Genomic DNA, 14,860 nt, shown 5'->3' with positions numbered 1-14,860 from the left:
TAATTTTACTTTATACCTTTATTAGATCTACCTATTAACCTTAAGAGAAATTAAATAGGTTTTCTTGTCTCAAGTTAGCAGATACAGTCAGGAGAGCGATACTTTCATGTGGGCTGGTGGCAATTCTGTGATCTGCTGATATCTGTTAAAAGATCATAGTATGGGCTGTCTTTAGACAGCACTGAAAATTGATCAGCAATGTTTTTCTTTCCTCTGGTCAGACCTATGTAACAAAATTAATCACACAAGGAAAAGCATTAAGGCAAAAGAGAAATTTTTTCCACTGGTTTTGATTATATGGTGTAATCTATTGGCTCCAGCAGCCACTTATTTGAGATTTTAGCTGAAACCATGTTATCTAAATAAGTAATAAGCTTTAGCTGGTAGGGTAACAACAATAGCAAAGGCTTTAGGAAATACAGGCTATAGTACTGGATGTAAAGCAGCAATGTTTTGTCTTTCTGGTTTTTATTTACACCTGTAGCAGAATGATTGAGATACAAAGGATACAGATGAATGGATTAAATCTGCATCTGGTTTACATCAGTTTGGCATGGCTGGGAGGTTGGCCCAGTAACACATAGAACCATATACGATGAGCCTAAGTCTTCTGTAACCTTTTCCTGGGCTGCAGTAGGGGTAGGTGCATCAATATCATTAAAATGACTCTGGTTTTACACCAGTGTGTTGGATGAGACAGAATGTATGTGATCTGTGATTGTTTGGCCTTCTATGCAGTTGTTTATGGTCAGACGTGTGAGATGCTACTAGTCCAGCTTGATGGTGTTTTTTTACTACAATTTCGAAAGGTAAACCATGGAAATTGAAGGAAAGTGGTGAATTGAAGTCTGTTTCTGTTCAGTTCTGTTTCATCAAAGGTTTGGCAAATGTGAGGAAAAAAGCACTGTAGAATGGTGGCTTCAAATGTATTCCCTTGAGAAATGCATTTCTGTCTCAGCTGAGTAAGTCTCACTTTGTCCTTTCTCCCATCTTGATTCAAAACCAGCATTCTGGCATCCACTCACAGAGTGAGTGTCTGCCTGGCCTTTTGAGGGGCTGAGTCACTTTGATAGTTACCACAAAGGAAAACAGCACCAGTGAATGTATTAGTTTTCAAATCGTGGTTGTTCACCACTGCATCTTATAGAAAGAACCCCCCTCCAACTTTTCTACCTGTCCCGATTCTTACCTTAATAAGAAGTGCACTTCTCCATTCCAGCTAGTAATATATCATAATACAGCAGAACTGGTAAAAAGATATGCAGGGTGGGGTGGGAATTTCAGATTTGTTTACTTGTTACCCTGTCTGGAAATGACTCAGAGCTTGTTCTGTGGATTTATATCACATGAGGAGTGTCTCAAACCTGTTCCCTTAGAAAACCCACTCATCCCAGAGGTAGGATGAAACATTCTAAGGCATGTAGAGAGGCTGACATCACGGTGTCAGACACAGGGTGGTCTTCCTTTGTCCATGAATTGTCTTGGACATCATACATGCTAAAAAGCTGTAATACATTCACATTCTTATGTCCTGTTTGGAAGGACATAAAGAGTATGCTGAAGACCTTTTTCGTTACTTCTTTGTTGAAGTTTGTTTATGAAATGAAATGATTATTCATGAATTGTCATCATCTGTTGTTGATATCCTCTAGACATGATTTCAGACAGAAAATTAAATTAAAGGAAAAAAAATTAAAAGGCTCTATTGTAATCCCAACAAATGTCCCAAAGAGGAGGTCTGGAAGAAGCCTCAGAAAGTCAACATCTACCACACAGATGCCTACTCCATCTTCAGGCAGATAATCATCTCATGTGTACTCAAAATCCTCAAGCCGTGGAAGCAATTTATTCCAATACTTTTCTATGCTCACTCTAAAATCTCTATTGCTGTAATTTAAACCCCTTCTTCTTCCATCTACAGCTCATGGAAAATATATTATTTCTTTCCTCTACAGTAACAGCAGTCTTTCACACTGTCAACTTTGCTTTAGGCAAAATCCATTGAGGATGAATTCTTACCCATCTATTTCTGTTCTAGTATTATCTTTGGCTGACACCTTAGGCACAGTAAATAAGTCTGCTGAAACTGTAAACTACGAAAAAAGCATAACATGCAAGAATGAAACATGGAAGATTCAAGGTTTGAAATAAGTTCTGTGAGGGATTGGGCACAGGTTGGAATCTTACTCAGTGCACTGCTCTTAATTCAGTGATTAAGATTAGCAAGTAGCTATTAAGTACAGAAATCTTGTTTTACACTGTTTTTCTGCACAGCTGTTTCACATCCTTGCTGTGTACAGCTCCTCTGTGTTGTTTGCTTTCATAAATTTTCAAAATTTACATAGTTTGGTAGTGAATCATGGAAATTCTGTAGCTGCCAACTATAGAGAGAAAGGAAGCCTGCATTAAACTCCAACCTCCAGGCACACCATTACATCAAAGCTGTATCTTGATAGGATTACTGACTACTTAGAAATAATGGCACTTCAGAGCTTTATAACAGTTTTACAGTGCTTCCGTAACTATTATTGTATCTCAAGATATTTGGAATAAAACTCATCTTTTAGACCACAAGGTTTTAGACTCATCTTCTTGTTATCAAAGGTCAAAGAATTTTTGTTCTCCAATTAATACATCCACAGGTAGATGTGTTTCTCTAGTAAGACAATTAATTGCAAAACCGTTAGGAAAACTTGGTTTATGAACATGTGTCAGTAATTTGACCTCATTTGATAACCTCATACTATGTGAAAAAGCTTTTCATAACAGGGAGCAATTAAACATGGAACACATGGATATTGGTTTTCGGTCTCAGATTGTCCAACTTCAGCATGTTCCTTCTCTGTCTAGTTACAGATATAGAAGATTATAGAGTCTCTGTGTGTTTAAAAACCAATGGACTGAGTGTGTAGCATAGCACCAAGTTTCCAGAAGGCCTAAGAAGAGATTTTGCTGTCAGAATTTCTGCCATCCTGCTCTGCCTATGGTATACCTGACAAAGAGGAGAAAAGAAGAGGAATTTCATGTTATAACCTGTCCAGCCTGCTCTAGGGCAAATGTGTGGAATGAGACAAGACTTCTGCTATTGCAGACAGGCACTGCAATATGTAGCCTTAACTATATTTATGTATATAGCTGTATGCATCTATATATGTATGTACACATACATCTGCACAGACCTGTGCTCATTTTTTAGTTGCACAGGTCTTAGTTAACAGACTAAGTTAATTACCTGTCAGATTACAATTTGTGTTTTTTTTCTGCCAACTTTGAACAGTTTTTCTGGTGTGCCTCCTCTGACACCATTGCAAAACTGATTGAAATAAGCACTTTGCATTGTGTCCCACTCAGGAGCATTTGCAGAGAGTGTAGTCTTGCCAGGATCAGATTATTAGATTCTTACTGAGAAAAGAGAGAGTGAGAGAAGAAAATTAAGTGACTGCTTCTGCAGAGTTACCTGCTGTGAAATTATTACATGACACACAGAGATATTGACCATGGATGAACAGAACATGATCTGATAGAGCACCTAAGCATCATTTTTCTCATTATCCTGAGGCATTTGTCAGGAATCTTATTTTTTTTTTTTTTTGGTGTAGTTTCTTCTTTCATTGATGTCTCAGTTTCTTGAAGCTGTGGATAATAGAACATTTTATTTGACCTGTTTTGACCTGGAGCATTAACTGCATAAGAGTCTGATCAGTGACAGGATCACTGTATTTGTGGTGAGAATAAGCAGATGGTGTAGAAAAGGGTGGACTTCTTACACTGACTTTGGTGGTGGCAGTTTACTGGGTGACTACAACCTGCTTCAATTAATTCCCTAGGCTTTTTTACAGCCTGTTAATGCTAACGTAGTTATGTTGCTTTTAGTACCTAAAGCCAAGCTCAAGTGCCTTCGTGTAGACATATCTTGCATTCACTCCTACTGCATCATGTGGAGAGCCAGAAATAAAGTTCCTACAATTAAGATTTTTTCTGTTTCTTGACAGGGAAAAGGAAGTGGGTGAGATTAGTTCTGTGACGTTCAAGACAAAACTGAGGGAGTCACTTGAGTTTTCTTACTTATTAGTTTTGATCTCAGAAGTCACATTCCTGTTGAACAGCCACACAAATAGCTGACTTTCCCACATAGCACTAGAATGTGACTAATACCATAGCTTGCAGCTCACATGCCTGCTCTTTTTAGTATGCCTTTTTTAACAGTAGTCCTTATTTTTAGTAGTGCTATGTACTTGGCAGGACAACAGTAAGAGATTTGCTCTGCTGGAAAGTATTACAGAGGTTTTGAGATATTTCAAGGCAACTTAATTCATATCTCATCAAAGACAAGTGCATTATGTGTCCTGTCTAGACAACTAAAAGATTAAAAAATGGAACGCTTGTGCAATTCAAACTGTGGCAGTAGTTTCCACAAAAACCAATATTCCATTCTGTGTAAGTCTGCCATTTTTTAAATACATGTAGTACGTGCATGATATAAACCAGGTTTTATGCCCTTTTTCCTTACTACTCAGCAGTTTTTGCCATCTGCTACATTAAACGGAGACCAGTCCAACATGAAATGACTTGTAGAAATTAAAACAAAACCTAGAAAGGGATATGTAAACACAGAAGTAAATGTTAACTCTTAGAAGCGATGGTTGCTAAGAAATGTCAGTTTAAAAGTGAACAAGTGATTTTGCTAGAGCACTCCAGCTACGGCTGAAATTATCACTGCCTCACGGATACAGTTAGGTGAGCTCTTGAACTGTTTGGGAAGGATCTGCAGCTGCTACATATGGAGGTTAACATGAGTTTTATTTGAGTTACAGGCTTTTGAAAAGGAAATTTTCTTATAACAGAAGTTTTTAAGAAACATGTAAAGGGACTTCTTGTCCAGAGAAGCTTTTGAAGCATAGTCATCCCAGTAGTCCTGCCATACTTCACTATCACTAGCATCAGTCACTTTTTTATTCTCAAGCATGAATATTAACCATTCTTTAGGAATTCAAAGAACAGCTTGGCATAATCTGCCAAAGACAGGAAAACTGGTGTTTCTTTCAGCAGTAACTGGTTTAGCAGTCTTACAATACAGTCGTCGTGGAACCTTTTCCACAGTTTCAGGGTTTTGTTGGGTACTTTTTAACGTTTTGGGTTTGGAACAGATTCAACCTCTGAATTTATTTTAAGTGTTGCAGGTTATTCACTACAGAGTACAATACTGTATAGTAAGAGCCCATAGGATGCTGAGTATGTACTTACAGGTACATAGCATGCTCTTCTCCATCCTGGCTTCTGTTGTTTATGGGTCCTAGTGTACCCATTAGTAAACAGGGAATCCTACTTTCACTTCGCGTTATTCTTTAGCACTTCTCAAGCAGCATGTTTCTTTGCTGCTACATTAACTGGTAAAACTTCATAATGGATTTCAGAGAGATGTATACCATTGTAAGTGTAGCTAATTCTGTCTTCAAGCCATCTGCTCAACTTGTATGCGCTGCTGCATGTCAGAAGCCAGCATCTGCTCTCTTGCATGTCAGAAAACAGCAGCCTCTGTCCTCAGTGTACACAGTTGCTCCTGCAAAGACAAAATATTATGAGAAATAACCTAGTGTGCAGAGCTCCAGAAAAAAATGGATTGTTCAGAATCTATTGCAGCTCATGAAGATGTTTAGGTTTGCTCCTGGTCTGGCAACTGTTCTGTCCCAAGGTAGCCCGATTAGAACAGGTTTGTGGCCTGATTAAATAAATAAAACAAATACAAAGATTAAAAAGAAAAAGATAAACAGTCACACATCTGCATGTGTAAGCATTACCGAGTTCTTCATTGATGACGGATTATAATTCCTGGGTGAAGGAAGCTGGTGTAGAGTGTGGCACAAAATTTCACGAAGAGCACATGAAAGCAAGCTTTTTCCGTGCCAGGAAAGAAAACTGTGAAAGGATTTTTCCCTCAACTGAAAAGCCTCATAAAACTGGAACTCTGATCTGGTGGGACACAATTCAGTAAGAGAGGAAAAAGAACTTTCTTGGCAGGCAACTCATTAGTGCGGGAGAAGGCAGTGACTGGAGAATTACAACTTTGGTGTTAGGTGGTTTTATAGCTAGAGAGGGAGTTATTCCATGACCTTAAAAACGACTGGGGTAAGATTTCTCCTTTGTAAAGAGGGACAGTTGGAAAAACTGAGTACAGTGAGAGCTGGATATTTGCCTGAAAGTAGATGGAACAAGAATGAAACAGTATAGTTTATTCTGAGTATGGTTTATACAGAGGGATCCATAAAAGAAGCTGACAAAGCTGCAGATAGAAAATTGGCCAGAAAGAGCATGGCTGCTGAAGAGAAGTGGCTCACTGCTAACTTGGAACTAAAAAGCCTAAAACATACTATATAACATTGGGATATTGACCCACCTGATTATGTCGCAACACAAAAGCAAATAAGCAGAATATGCACTGTGCTGGAATAATGAAGTTTCAAAAGCATTCTGGTAATTTATAGCAGCCTAGACCCGGTGATACTGTCTTAAAATAGCTGAAATGACTGCTGCTTCTTTATAAACATATAACCTGGATATTGTGTCATTAACTTGAAAATAACCAGGTCGCTGACTGTTTTTGGCTTCTGTTCTGTGTTCTGGGTAATCAAACTGTGAAAATATTTCAGGTAGCCAAAATGACACTGCTCTTCGTGCAGAGCAGCCTTGTCTCACACAGGGCAAGAAGCTTCTATAAGTTTTAATCTGGAGAAGATATGAAGACAGTATAGATGTCACACAATGTAATCTCTTCCTCTTTCAGTGATGACAGTAATTTAAGAGCTTTACTTAAACTTCTTACTGACCTGGTCTTCAGCGCAGCTGAAGTACAAACCCCAGTGTGGTGGTGTGGAAGAAGTCAGCGCTTTGGCGAGAAGTGATCTGAGAAAGTAGAAATAGGAGATTAAAAGCTTAGTGGAAACTTTTTATAAAGGCTGCACAAATGACAGTTGATATGCAGCAAATGAGGTTAATATCTGCCAAGGAGCAGCCAAGTGGTCTCTTCAGAGAATTCAGGGATTTCTGGTATAATTCCTTCTTTTTTAATTGATCAATAACAAAAAAGATAGCATCAACCTTATGGTGGTACAAACCAGTGATGGAGTACAAGTGACTCAGAACAGTGCTATGATTTATTCTTCTGTCGACTAGATTGTTTGCAGCTTGGAGAAAACACTTTTTAGAGAACAGGGTTAGTCACATGTTTTAAGATAACCATTAGATGGGTTCACACCACCCCTTACTGTGAGCCAGATACATCAGGGATGTGCAAACATATACACTTATTCTCCGAATTATCCTCACTGCCATACCTGTGAATTCCTGACCAGTCTGTTCACCCTTTGCAGCATGAATAAAAGATGAGCCACCTCTACCACAGTGCTTGTGGGACCTCTGGGTGAAGAAACTTTAGTCCAGGTTTGTGATTCAGACAGGATCTCAGGTGTCGCTCTCACATGAGCATTTTTGTCAGAGCCGCGAAAGGATTCCAGGTTTGAAAAGCTAAACATGTGCTCAAAGACTTTGCGAGGCTGAGGCCTGACCTAGTGTCATAGCCATGGGACAAAGGCTGATACACTGAGGAGAACTGTGGGCCTTTCTTTTTTCCCCTGCATCTGGCTCTTCAGCACTTGTCAATCTTACTGTTCAAACCTGTCTGGTAAACACTCATGCAGCAAACAAGGAGGGAGGAAACACTGAGTTTGTTACGTGCATCTCAAGGGCGTGCGATGTAGAAATCACATTCTTCGACAGTCTAGAGCATTACTAAGTGGACATTAACTCCATCGGCAGCAGGATGATGCCAGAGGAATGATGTCAGCAGAGAATCTCCTCCTGCATGTTTTGCAATATTGAGATTAAATTTAAAAAGGATGTAAAATGTACATGTGTTGGTATTTAGGCATTTGCAGCTGTGAACTTGCAGGTGATGGGCTATGGCGATAGGTATGTGAGAAACATACCATCAGCCAAGGAAAGGAAATCAGACCGTGTATGACCTCTACTACTTTCCTGAGGTACTTGCTGTAAGGTAGTGCTGCAGTTACCATCAAGTCCCTGGGACATTTAATGTTACCAGTCCTGTGGAAAGCAGCACTGCATTTTTCAGCATAGAAGTTATTGCTCACAAAAAAATCGCACTGCAAAGATTGCCCAAGAAAAGCTTGTCTGCCACTTGCAAAGGGGAGCAATTAAAAGGAAACGCATTTCCCTTCTCCCTTAGGGTTGTCCTTGCTGGCTTAGGGAAGGTACCCATGCTGCAGCGTTTCTGTGGTTGGCACTAACGTTGCTGGGGAAGAAAAGGGAGGACAGCACACAGCTACCTGGCCTAGGATCTAGAAAGCTGTTGCAGAATGGTCTCCCACAGAGCATAAAGCTCTCTTGGCTGCTGCAGCTGCTGTAGCACATCCTCTTTCCTTTGGTCTTGCCCCCATCTGGAAAAAACAGCCAGCAAGTAATGAATCACAACTGTACTCTAATGCAATTTGAGTAAATTTAATACAAATGTCTTCAGCCGCCCTCCTCCCCAAGTGCCTGCAGAGCAAGATAATTTGTTTTCTTGAGGTTTCTGATACTAACATTTGTACCAGAAGTCAACCTATGCAGCAATCTGGGGCCACAGTATTTAGGTACACCAGGGAGATGGCATTGTTCTATTTCAGAGCTGTGGCTGTATGAAGAACCAAAGCAAGCTTCTTTTCTTGGTTTGTAAATAAGAAATCCAGTCATTCCAGACCACCTGATATTTCAAGAGGTATGGATTTCTGTCACACAGAAGCAAATTACGTTCATCTTTTTCCTCAGGAGTGCATCATTGATGAAGACTGTGAAACGGGGAAATACTGCCAGTTCTCCACCTTTGAGTACAAATGTCAGCTCTGTAAAACCCAGCATACAGTAAGTCCTGAATGAGATGTGATTTTCTGTGGTCTTTAGAAACTCAATATAGAAGTTATTGTTAATGTCAGCAAGTCAAAATTAGTAGAAAAGAATATGGAAAGCTTTTTGCATGAGGTTAAAAATGGGTGTGTAGAGCGGATTGGGCTGGGTTGTAAGTTTTTTTTGGGGGGAGGGTGTTTGGATGTTCCTGCCTGTTAATACAACAACTAAGTTTTAAGGTTCCTGTTCTCACGTGCTTCAAAACCTGCACTCTGCTTCTCCTGACCCAAGCTTGACTTGTTAGGTGGCCTGAGTACAGTGTAAACTAACACACTGTAGGTTGCCGGTGAAACAGGCAAAGATGAAATGCTGTGCCAACTCCTAAGGCTCAGCATTTTCGTTTCCAGCTCTTGATTCACAGAGAGTTGCAGCAGTGAGTGCTCTTCACTCATACAGTGCTGTAGCGCAGCTGTCACCAGAAGTGATCCTCTCACATGGGTCATTTAGAATCATAGAATCATAGAATAGCTAGGGTTAGAAAGGACCTCAAGATCACCTAGTTCCAACCCCCCTGCCATAGGCAGGGACACCTCACACTAAACCATGCCACCCAAGGCTTCATCCAACCTGGCCTTGAACACCGCCAGGGATGGAGCACTCACAACCTCCCTGGGCAAACTATTCCAGTGCCTCACCTAACAGGAAAGAAAATTTCCTAACAGTGCCTTTCCTAACAGGAAAGAATTTCCTCCTTATATCCAATCTAAACTTCCCCTGTTTAAGTTTTAACCCGTTACCCCTTGTCCTGTCACTACAGTCCCTAATGAAGAGTCCCTCCCCAGCATCCCTATAGGCCCCCTTTGGACACTGGAAGGCTGCTATGAGGTCCCCACGCAGCCTTCTCTTCTCCAGGCTGAACAGCCCCAACTTCCTCAGCCTGTCTTCATACGGGAGGTGCTCCAGTCCCCTGATCATCCTCGTGGCCCTCCTCTGGACTTGTTCCAACAGTTCCATGTCCTTTTTATGTTGAGGACACCAGAACTGCACACAATACTCCAGGTGAGGTCTCACAAGAGCAGAGTAGAGAGGCAGGATCACCTCCTTCGACCTGTTTACATTGTTTGAATCTCTGAACATCAGGAAGCAGTAAATTCCTGTCTTTTGAGCTGAATGTTCTTGGTAGTAGCTATGGTTAGGTTACCTCCTGTGAGTCACAGGTACCTGAGAAGTTCAGGCTTCTTCTGTGGTGAAGATCCAGTTTAAGAGCAGTCAGCTGAAAAAGGCCTTTTATCTGATTGTCCCTTTTCATCTAAGTTCTGCTGACAGCTTCTTCTGAAACAAATTCATTCTTCAGAGCATTTACAGACAGTTAAGTCTACAAGCAAGCAAGCCTTGCTGTAAAGTCATGTAATCAATAGGATTATTATAACCTAAAAGCACCAGGCTGTTCCTGAAATTATTGAAATACTTGGTAACTTCAGGGAGCTCTATTGACTTCAGTGGACAGAATGCTTGCTTAAACGCAAGTCCTGAGTATATGCTGAAGTGTCATTAAGAAAGCTTATTCTTCATATTTTAGAAAATGTTACATGGATAATTTTTCATGTTAACATGGAATAATGAAAAATCAACATTGGGGTGACACCACCACCCCCCCAACCCCCCTTCTTTTTGCAGCCCTCAGAAGGATAAAGAAAGTAAAAATTGGGTCCTAGCTACATTCCTGCTGTAAAGTGAGCTCAGACTGAAGGTGCTGGGACCAATTCCCTGACCCAGAACCCCCACAATTGCAAAACATTTTTATTTTTAATTAGCAGGTCTTACTCGGGCTGGTGTAGTCCCACTCCATGCCCTGTGTTCAGCACTTCCTGTGGGATCCACTGGACAAGAAATTCTGCTTTTGGATGGCTGCCCAGACAGGGCTTCGCACAGACAGAAAACAGCTGTTAAAACACTGACCTACTGTGAATCCAAGATGTTAATCAAACCACCTAAAAGAGAGAAACAAAGTGACACCCTGTTTGCATTAGGTTGGGTTATTAGGTGTGTATAGTGTGTATAGTTGAAGCAGGGGGACAGTTATCATACACAGCTGGCTCTAGGTAGATTTGCACTTCTGATTCTCAAAGATAATTTTTTTCAGAGATTTTTTTGTCAAAGATTCTTGGTTCCAGACGAGGCCTGGTTCTTCTTATAACTGAAGATGGATTTTAGTAAGGTTTTTATGCTTTGCTCTTTGAAATCATCCTTCTGAACAAACTGTAAATTCCTGACTGCATTTAACAATGAAAACCAAACAAAAAACACAGTAATGTTTTCACTGATAACGTTTTATTTGTTAATTTCTGCTTCCCTTGATTGCAGAAGGCTGCCTTAAAATCCCTATTACAATTTAGGACATCTGGCTGCTGATGATCCATTTGCATGTAAATGCTAAAATAAGAATTCAGGTTTTGTAAGATTGCAAGGACAATAGTATAGGAGGAGTGCTGTTACTCTGCTGTGGAGTTTCCTGTCTGGCAACTAGTTCTGTGTTTGCTTGAAGCTGAGAATCTAAAGCAGTTTTGTTTAAAAAGTGGGAACATGACACACATACATGTAAATTGCATATATGCGGTTGTCTTCAGGACCAGATCTAGTTGTATGTTTAGCTCTCTGTTGATATATGCAACTACCGCTAGAGAGACAGTTTGTCCTGTGCTTTTTCCATTTGCAAGCACTGCTCACGGGATGTTGAATGCTGTGGAGACCAGCTTTGCGTTTGGGGTGAGTGCAGGAAATCTGTTTCAAAAGGAGAGAACGGCACCATTTGTGAGAACCAGCACGACTGCAACCCTGGAACATGCTGTGCTTTTCAGAAAGGTACAGAGGTTTGCTTTTTATCCTATTCATCTTATCATACAGGACTTGGGAGTATTTATATTTAGTTCAAGTGGCTCAATCACTACAGAATCAGCACGTCATTCTGCCTCAGCCTGTGAAGCACACCTTGGTAACTTCATTATAAAACTTTAACAGAATTAGGAGTGTGAAAAGTCTGACAAAGGTTCACAGTAGTTAAAGAAAAGCCTGCTGCACACTAGAGATGACACCAGCATGAGAAGCTCAAAAATCGACTCTGAAGGAGCGTCTCACACATTTAAAAGTAGCAGAGCTCAGCGTCAAATTTTCACCCAGTAGAACAAAAGTAAGAGGACTAAAAATGTACAAAAGAAATTAATGAGATTACTGAATGTGGCTTCTCCCTTCTCTCAGCAAGCAGACCATCAGAGTCACATTGCAGATACACTTCACACTCTTGAGTTTTATGACAGCCTTCCAGGGTACCACGCTATGCAGTACTGACCAGACAGCCAAGATACGTAGAGGAATTATGTTCCAGATTATGTTGTCAGTCCACATGGGAATGTGAAACTTGATTTACAGAAGGTAGGACAGGAGGAGAAGGTATCAGGCCCACAATCAGTCCCAAAATTCCTGTCTGGTCAGGGCCCAGCTTCTTCTACTGTTTTATACCCACTGGTTCTTGTAGGTTTTATCATAGTTCACCTTAATTTTGCAGTGATAGGATACAATTCCAACCATCTTTCCACACAGGTAGCTGTTTCTCTAGATGTTTTTTATCTGGCTCTGCTAGAGAAGGGTTCCCCCAGCCCTGCATCAGGTTTCTGCCTAAAGCACTTACAGGTTTTGAGCATTACATAGTAGACCTTCGATGATAAGTAAGTCTGGTGAGAACAGTTTTATTTTCCCTTTATTAGATTTCTGCCTAAAGCATTTACAGGTTTTGCCACACTCTGTCAGAAATTTCATTGTAGTCTGATTCTGAAATGAGACAGAAAGGGCACTTTTAATAAATGTCTGTTATTTTCACCACACGGTGCTTTGTATCTGCTTATGCTGCAGAAATGATTAAATTAGTAATAGGCATCCCTTTTGTGGTAGTAGCACTAGGCTGTTTTCTGTGAGGGTAGTACTGCTGCCGTAGCCTTGATTTCCTATGGGATCCAACCAGACTGTGTCTTCATGATGATTATTTCAACTGCATAAGACAATCACAGTGAGTGTAAGTTAGTGTTTGGCTTGAAATGAAATTTAGTGCAAACCTGTAACTTGGGAAGGAACAATACAATAGATAGGCATAGTGACTAGAGTTGTGGAACACAGCTGTTAAAACTTTAAATAGCAATGGGTTTTTATTCTCTGTTCTTGTCTGATGTAGCAGTGCTTTAGGTCTTTTCAGGTTAGGCCTTTATCATTAGAGTATTGCAAAAGTTTGTCCTAAATATTGGAGTGTCTTTACATGGATATTTTTTATATAAAACTGTAGTGAACTTTGGTGCATTCACTGCTTAAGATAATCTGTTTTGACATTAGGAACTGATAAGTTATATCCATTAAAGTACACGTCTGTGTACACACACACATATATGTATTTTGACCAAGGCTGTTTATAAAACATAAATTCTGAACTCTTCACATATTTTATTCTGCCATACCACAAAATATGAGGTGAATGAAGCCAAGAGGAGGAAGGGAGCTTTGATAGGAACATCTGGAAGAGCTGGATTCAAGATTGACACTGTAAGTTGCTAGCATCAGGAAACACAAAAGGCATAATATTTTGTTACACAGGTTGAAATTGACACCTGTACAGAAACAAAGTTACCAAGTCCCCAATGCCATCAGACAGCTTTGCCTATTGCGGAGTGACTACAACAAATAAAATGCTGAGTAGTAGTTTCCTCATTTAGTCTCTTAATGATTGCTCTGTATTTGTACCACTGCAAAGAAATAAGAAAAATAAGAGTTCCAAAACACTGATATTTCTCTATTCAGGTTTTAAGCCATCGATGCTATGCATTGTAAACAACTAACTGTAATGTTAGTTTTGTTGGTTTTAGCATAGTCTTGCAGATCTCCAAGGGATGGGGTTGTGCAGTCCTACTGTGATGACAGTAGTCTCTTCCTGAAGCAGCAGCTGATCTTGCTCATTAAGCATAAACTTCCACTCTCTTACTCCCACCTAGTGGAACAAACATTAAGTTATGGCTCCTTCATACGTAAAGGGACTTAAAAAGTGATCAGCCTGTCTTTTTCTATCATGTGTACAGTCTTAAAGACCAGGTCATCTCAGTTTAGCAGACAGTTATGCATTTCTCTTAAAATTAATTTACTGTGGCATGCAGAAGTAATAAATGCCCCATCTCTGGCAGTGTTCAAGACCAGGCTGGACAGAGCCTTGGGTACCAGTCTACTGTGAGGTGTCCCTGCCCATGGCAGGGGATTGGAACTAGATGATCTTAAGGTCCTTTCCAACCCTGACTATTCTATGTTTTCATGCAGATCTACTGTTTCCTGTGTGCACTCCATTACCTGAAGAAGGTGAGCCCTGCCATGATCCTTCAAACAGACTTCTCAATCTGATTACCTGGGAACTGGAACCCGATGGAGTACTTGAGCAGTGCCCATGTGCAAGTGGCTTGAGCTGCCAACCTCAGAGGTAAAGAGCAAGACAGGCCAAGCAAGCTGCTTGAAAGTTTTGAGGGGTCTCTTTCTGTGGTAAACAGATACAGAACTTGCAGATTCTTCCTCATTAGAAAATGTTCTGACAGCTTTTCTCAAGAAGGAGCACAGTTTTGATGGGGATAGAGAAACACAGAAATGAAACGGGGTGTGATTGTAACTATCCAACTGCAGTCACAAAAATTACTTACCTGTTTAGGACTACCACAAACATAGAAATACTGTGCATACGTTCCCAAGACTCACATGGTCAGAAAGATAAATCTGCTTCTGGGAGTTTCCATGGTGAATTTAAAGATTAAGATATTTTTAAAGCAGCAGCCCTTCTCTGCTTGATATGGCCCTGGCTAAATATTACTAGTAAGTGCTAAACACTGAAACCATGAGATTCTATCTTAGTGAATACAGGGTTAGCCTGCCCACAACTGGACGTACT

The 14,860-nt window shown here is 40.4% G+C and overlaps 1 protein-coding gene across 1 annotated transcript in view; it reads left to right on the top strand.

The window, feature by feature from the left end:
* Nucleotides 1-14,860, top strand: part of DKK3 (dickkopf WNT signaling pathway inhibitor 3) — a 29,621-nt gene that overhangs the window by 12,847 nt on the left and 1,914 nt on the right. The window contains exons 4-6 of the mRNA XM_065683072.1: nucleotides 8,824-8,916; nucleotides 11,616-11,760; nucleotides 14,245-14,401. Of these exons, the coding sequence (XP_065539144.1) occupies nucleotides 8,824-8,916; nucleotides 11,616-11,760; nucleotides 14,245-14,401 (395 nt within the window). The remainder of the gene's footprint in view (nucleotides 1-8,823; nucleotides 8,917-11,615; nucleotides 11,761-14,244; nucleotides 14,402-14,860) is intronic.

The sequence above is a fragment of the Lathamus discolor genome, chromosome 6 (genome assembly GCF_037157495.1).
Source record: "Lathamus discolor isolate bLatDis1 chromosome 6, bLatDis1.hap1, whole genome shotgun sequence".
Taxonomy (NCBI): domain Eukaryota; kingdom Metazoa; phylum Chordata; class Aves; order Psittaciformes; family Psittacidae; genus Lathamus; species Lathamus discolor.
This window is presented reverse-complemented; position numbering and strand designations above follow the sequence as displayed.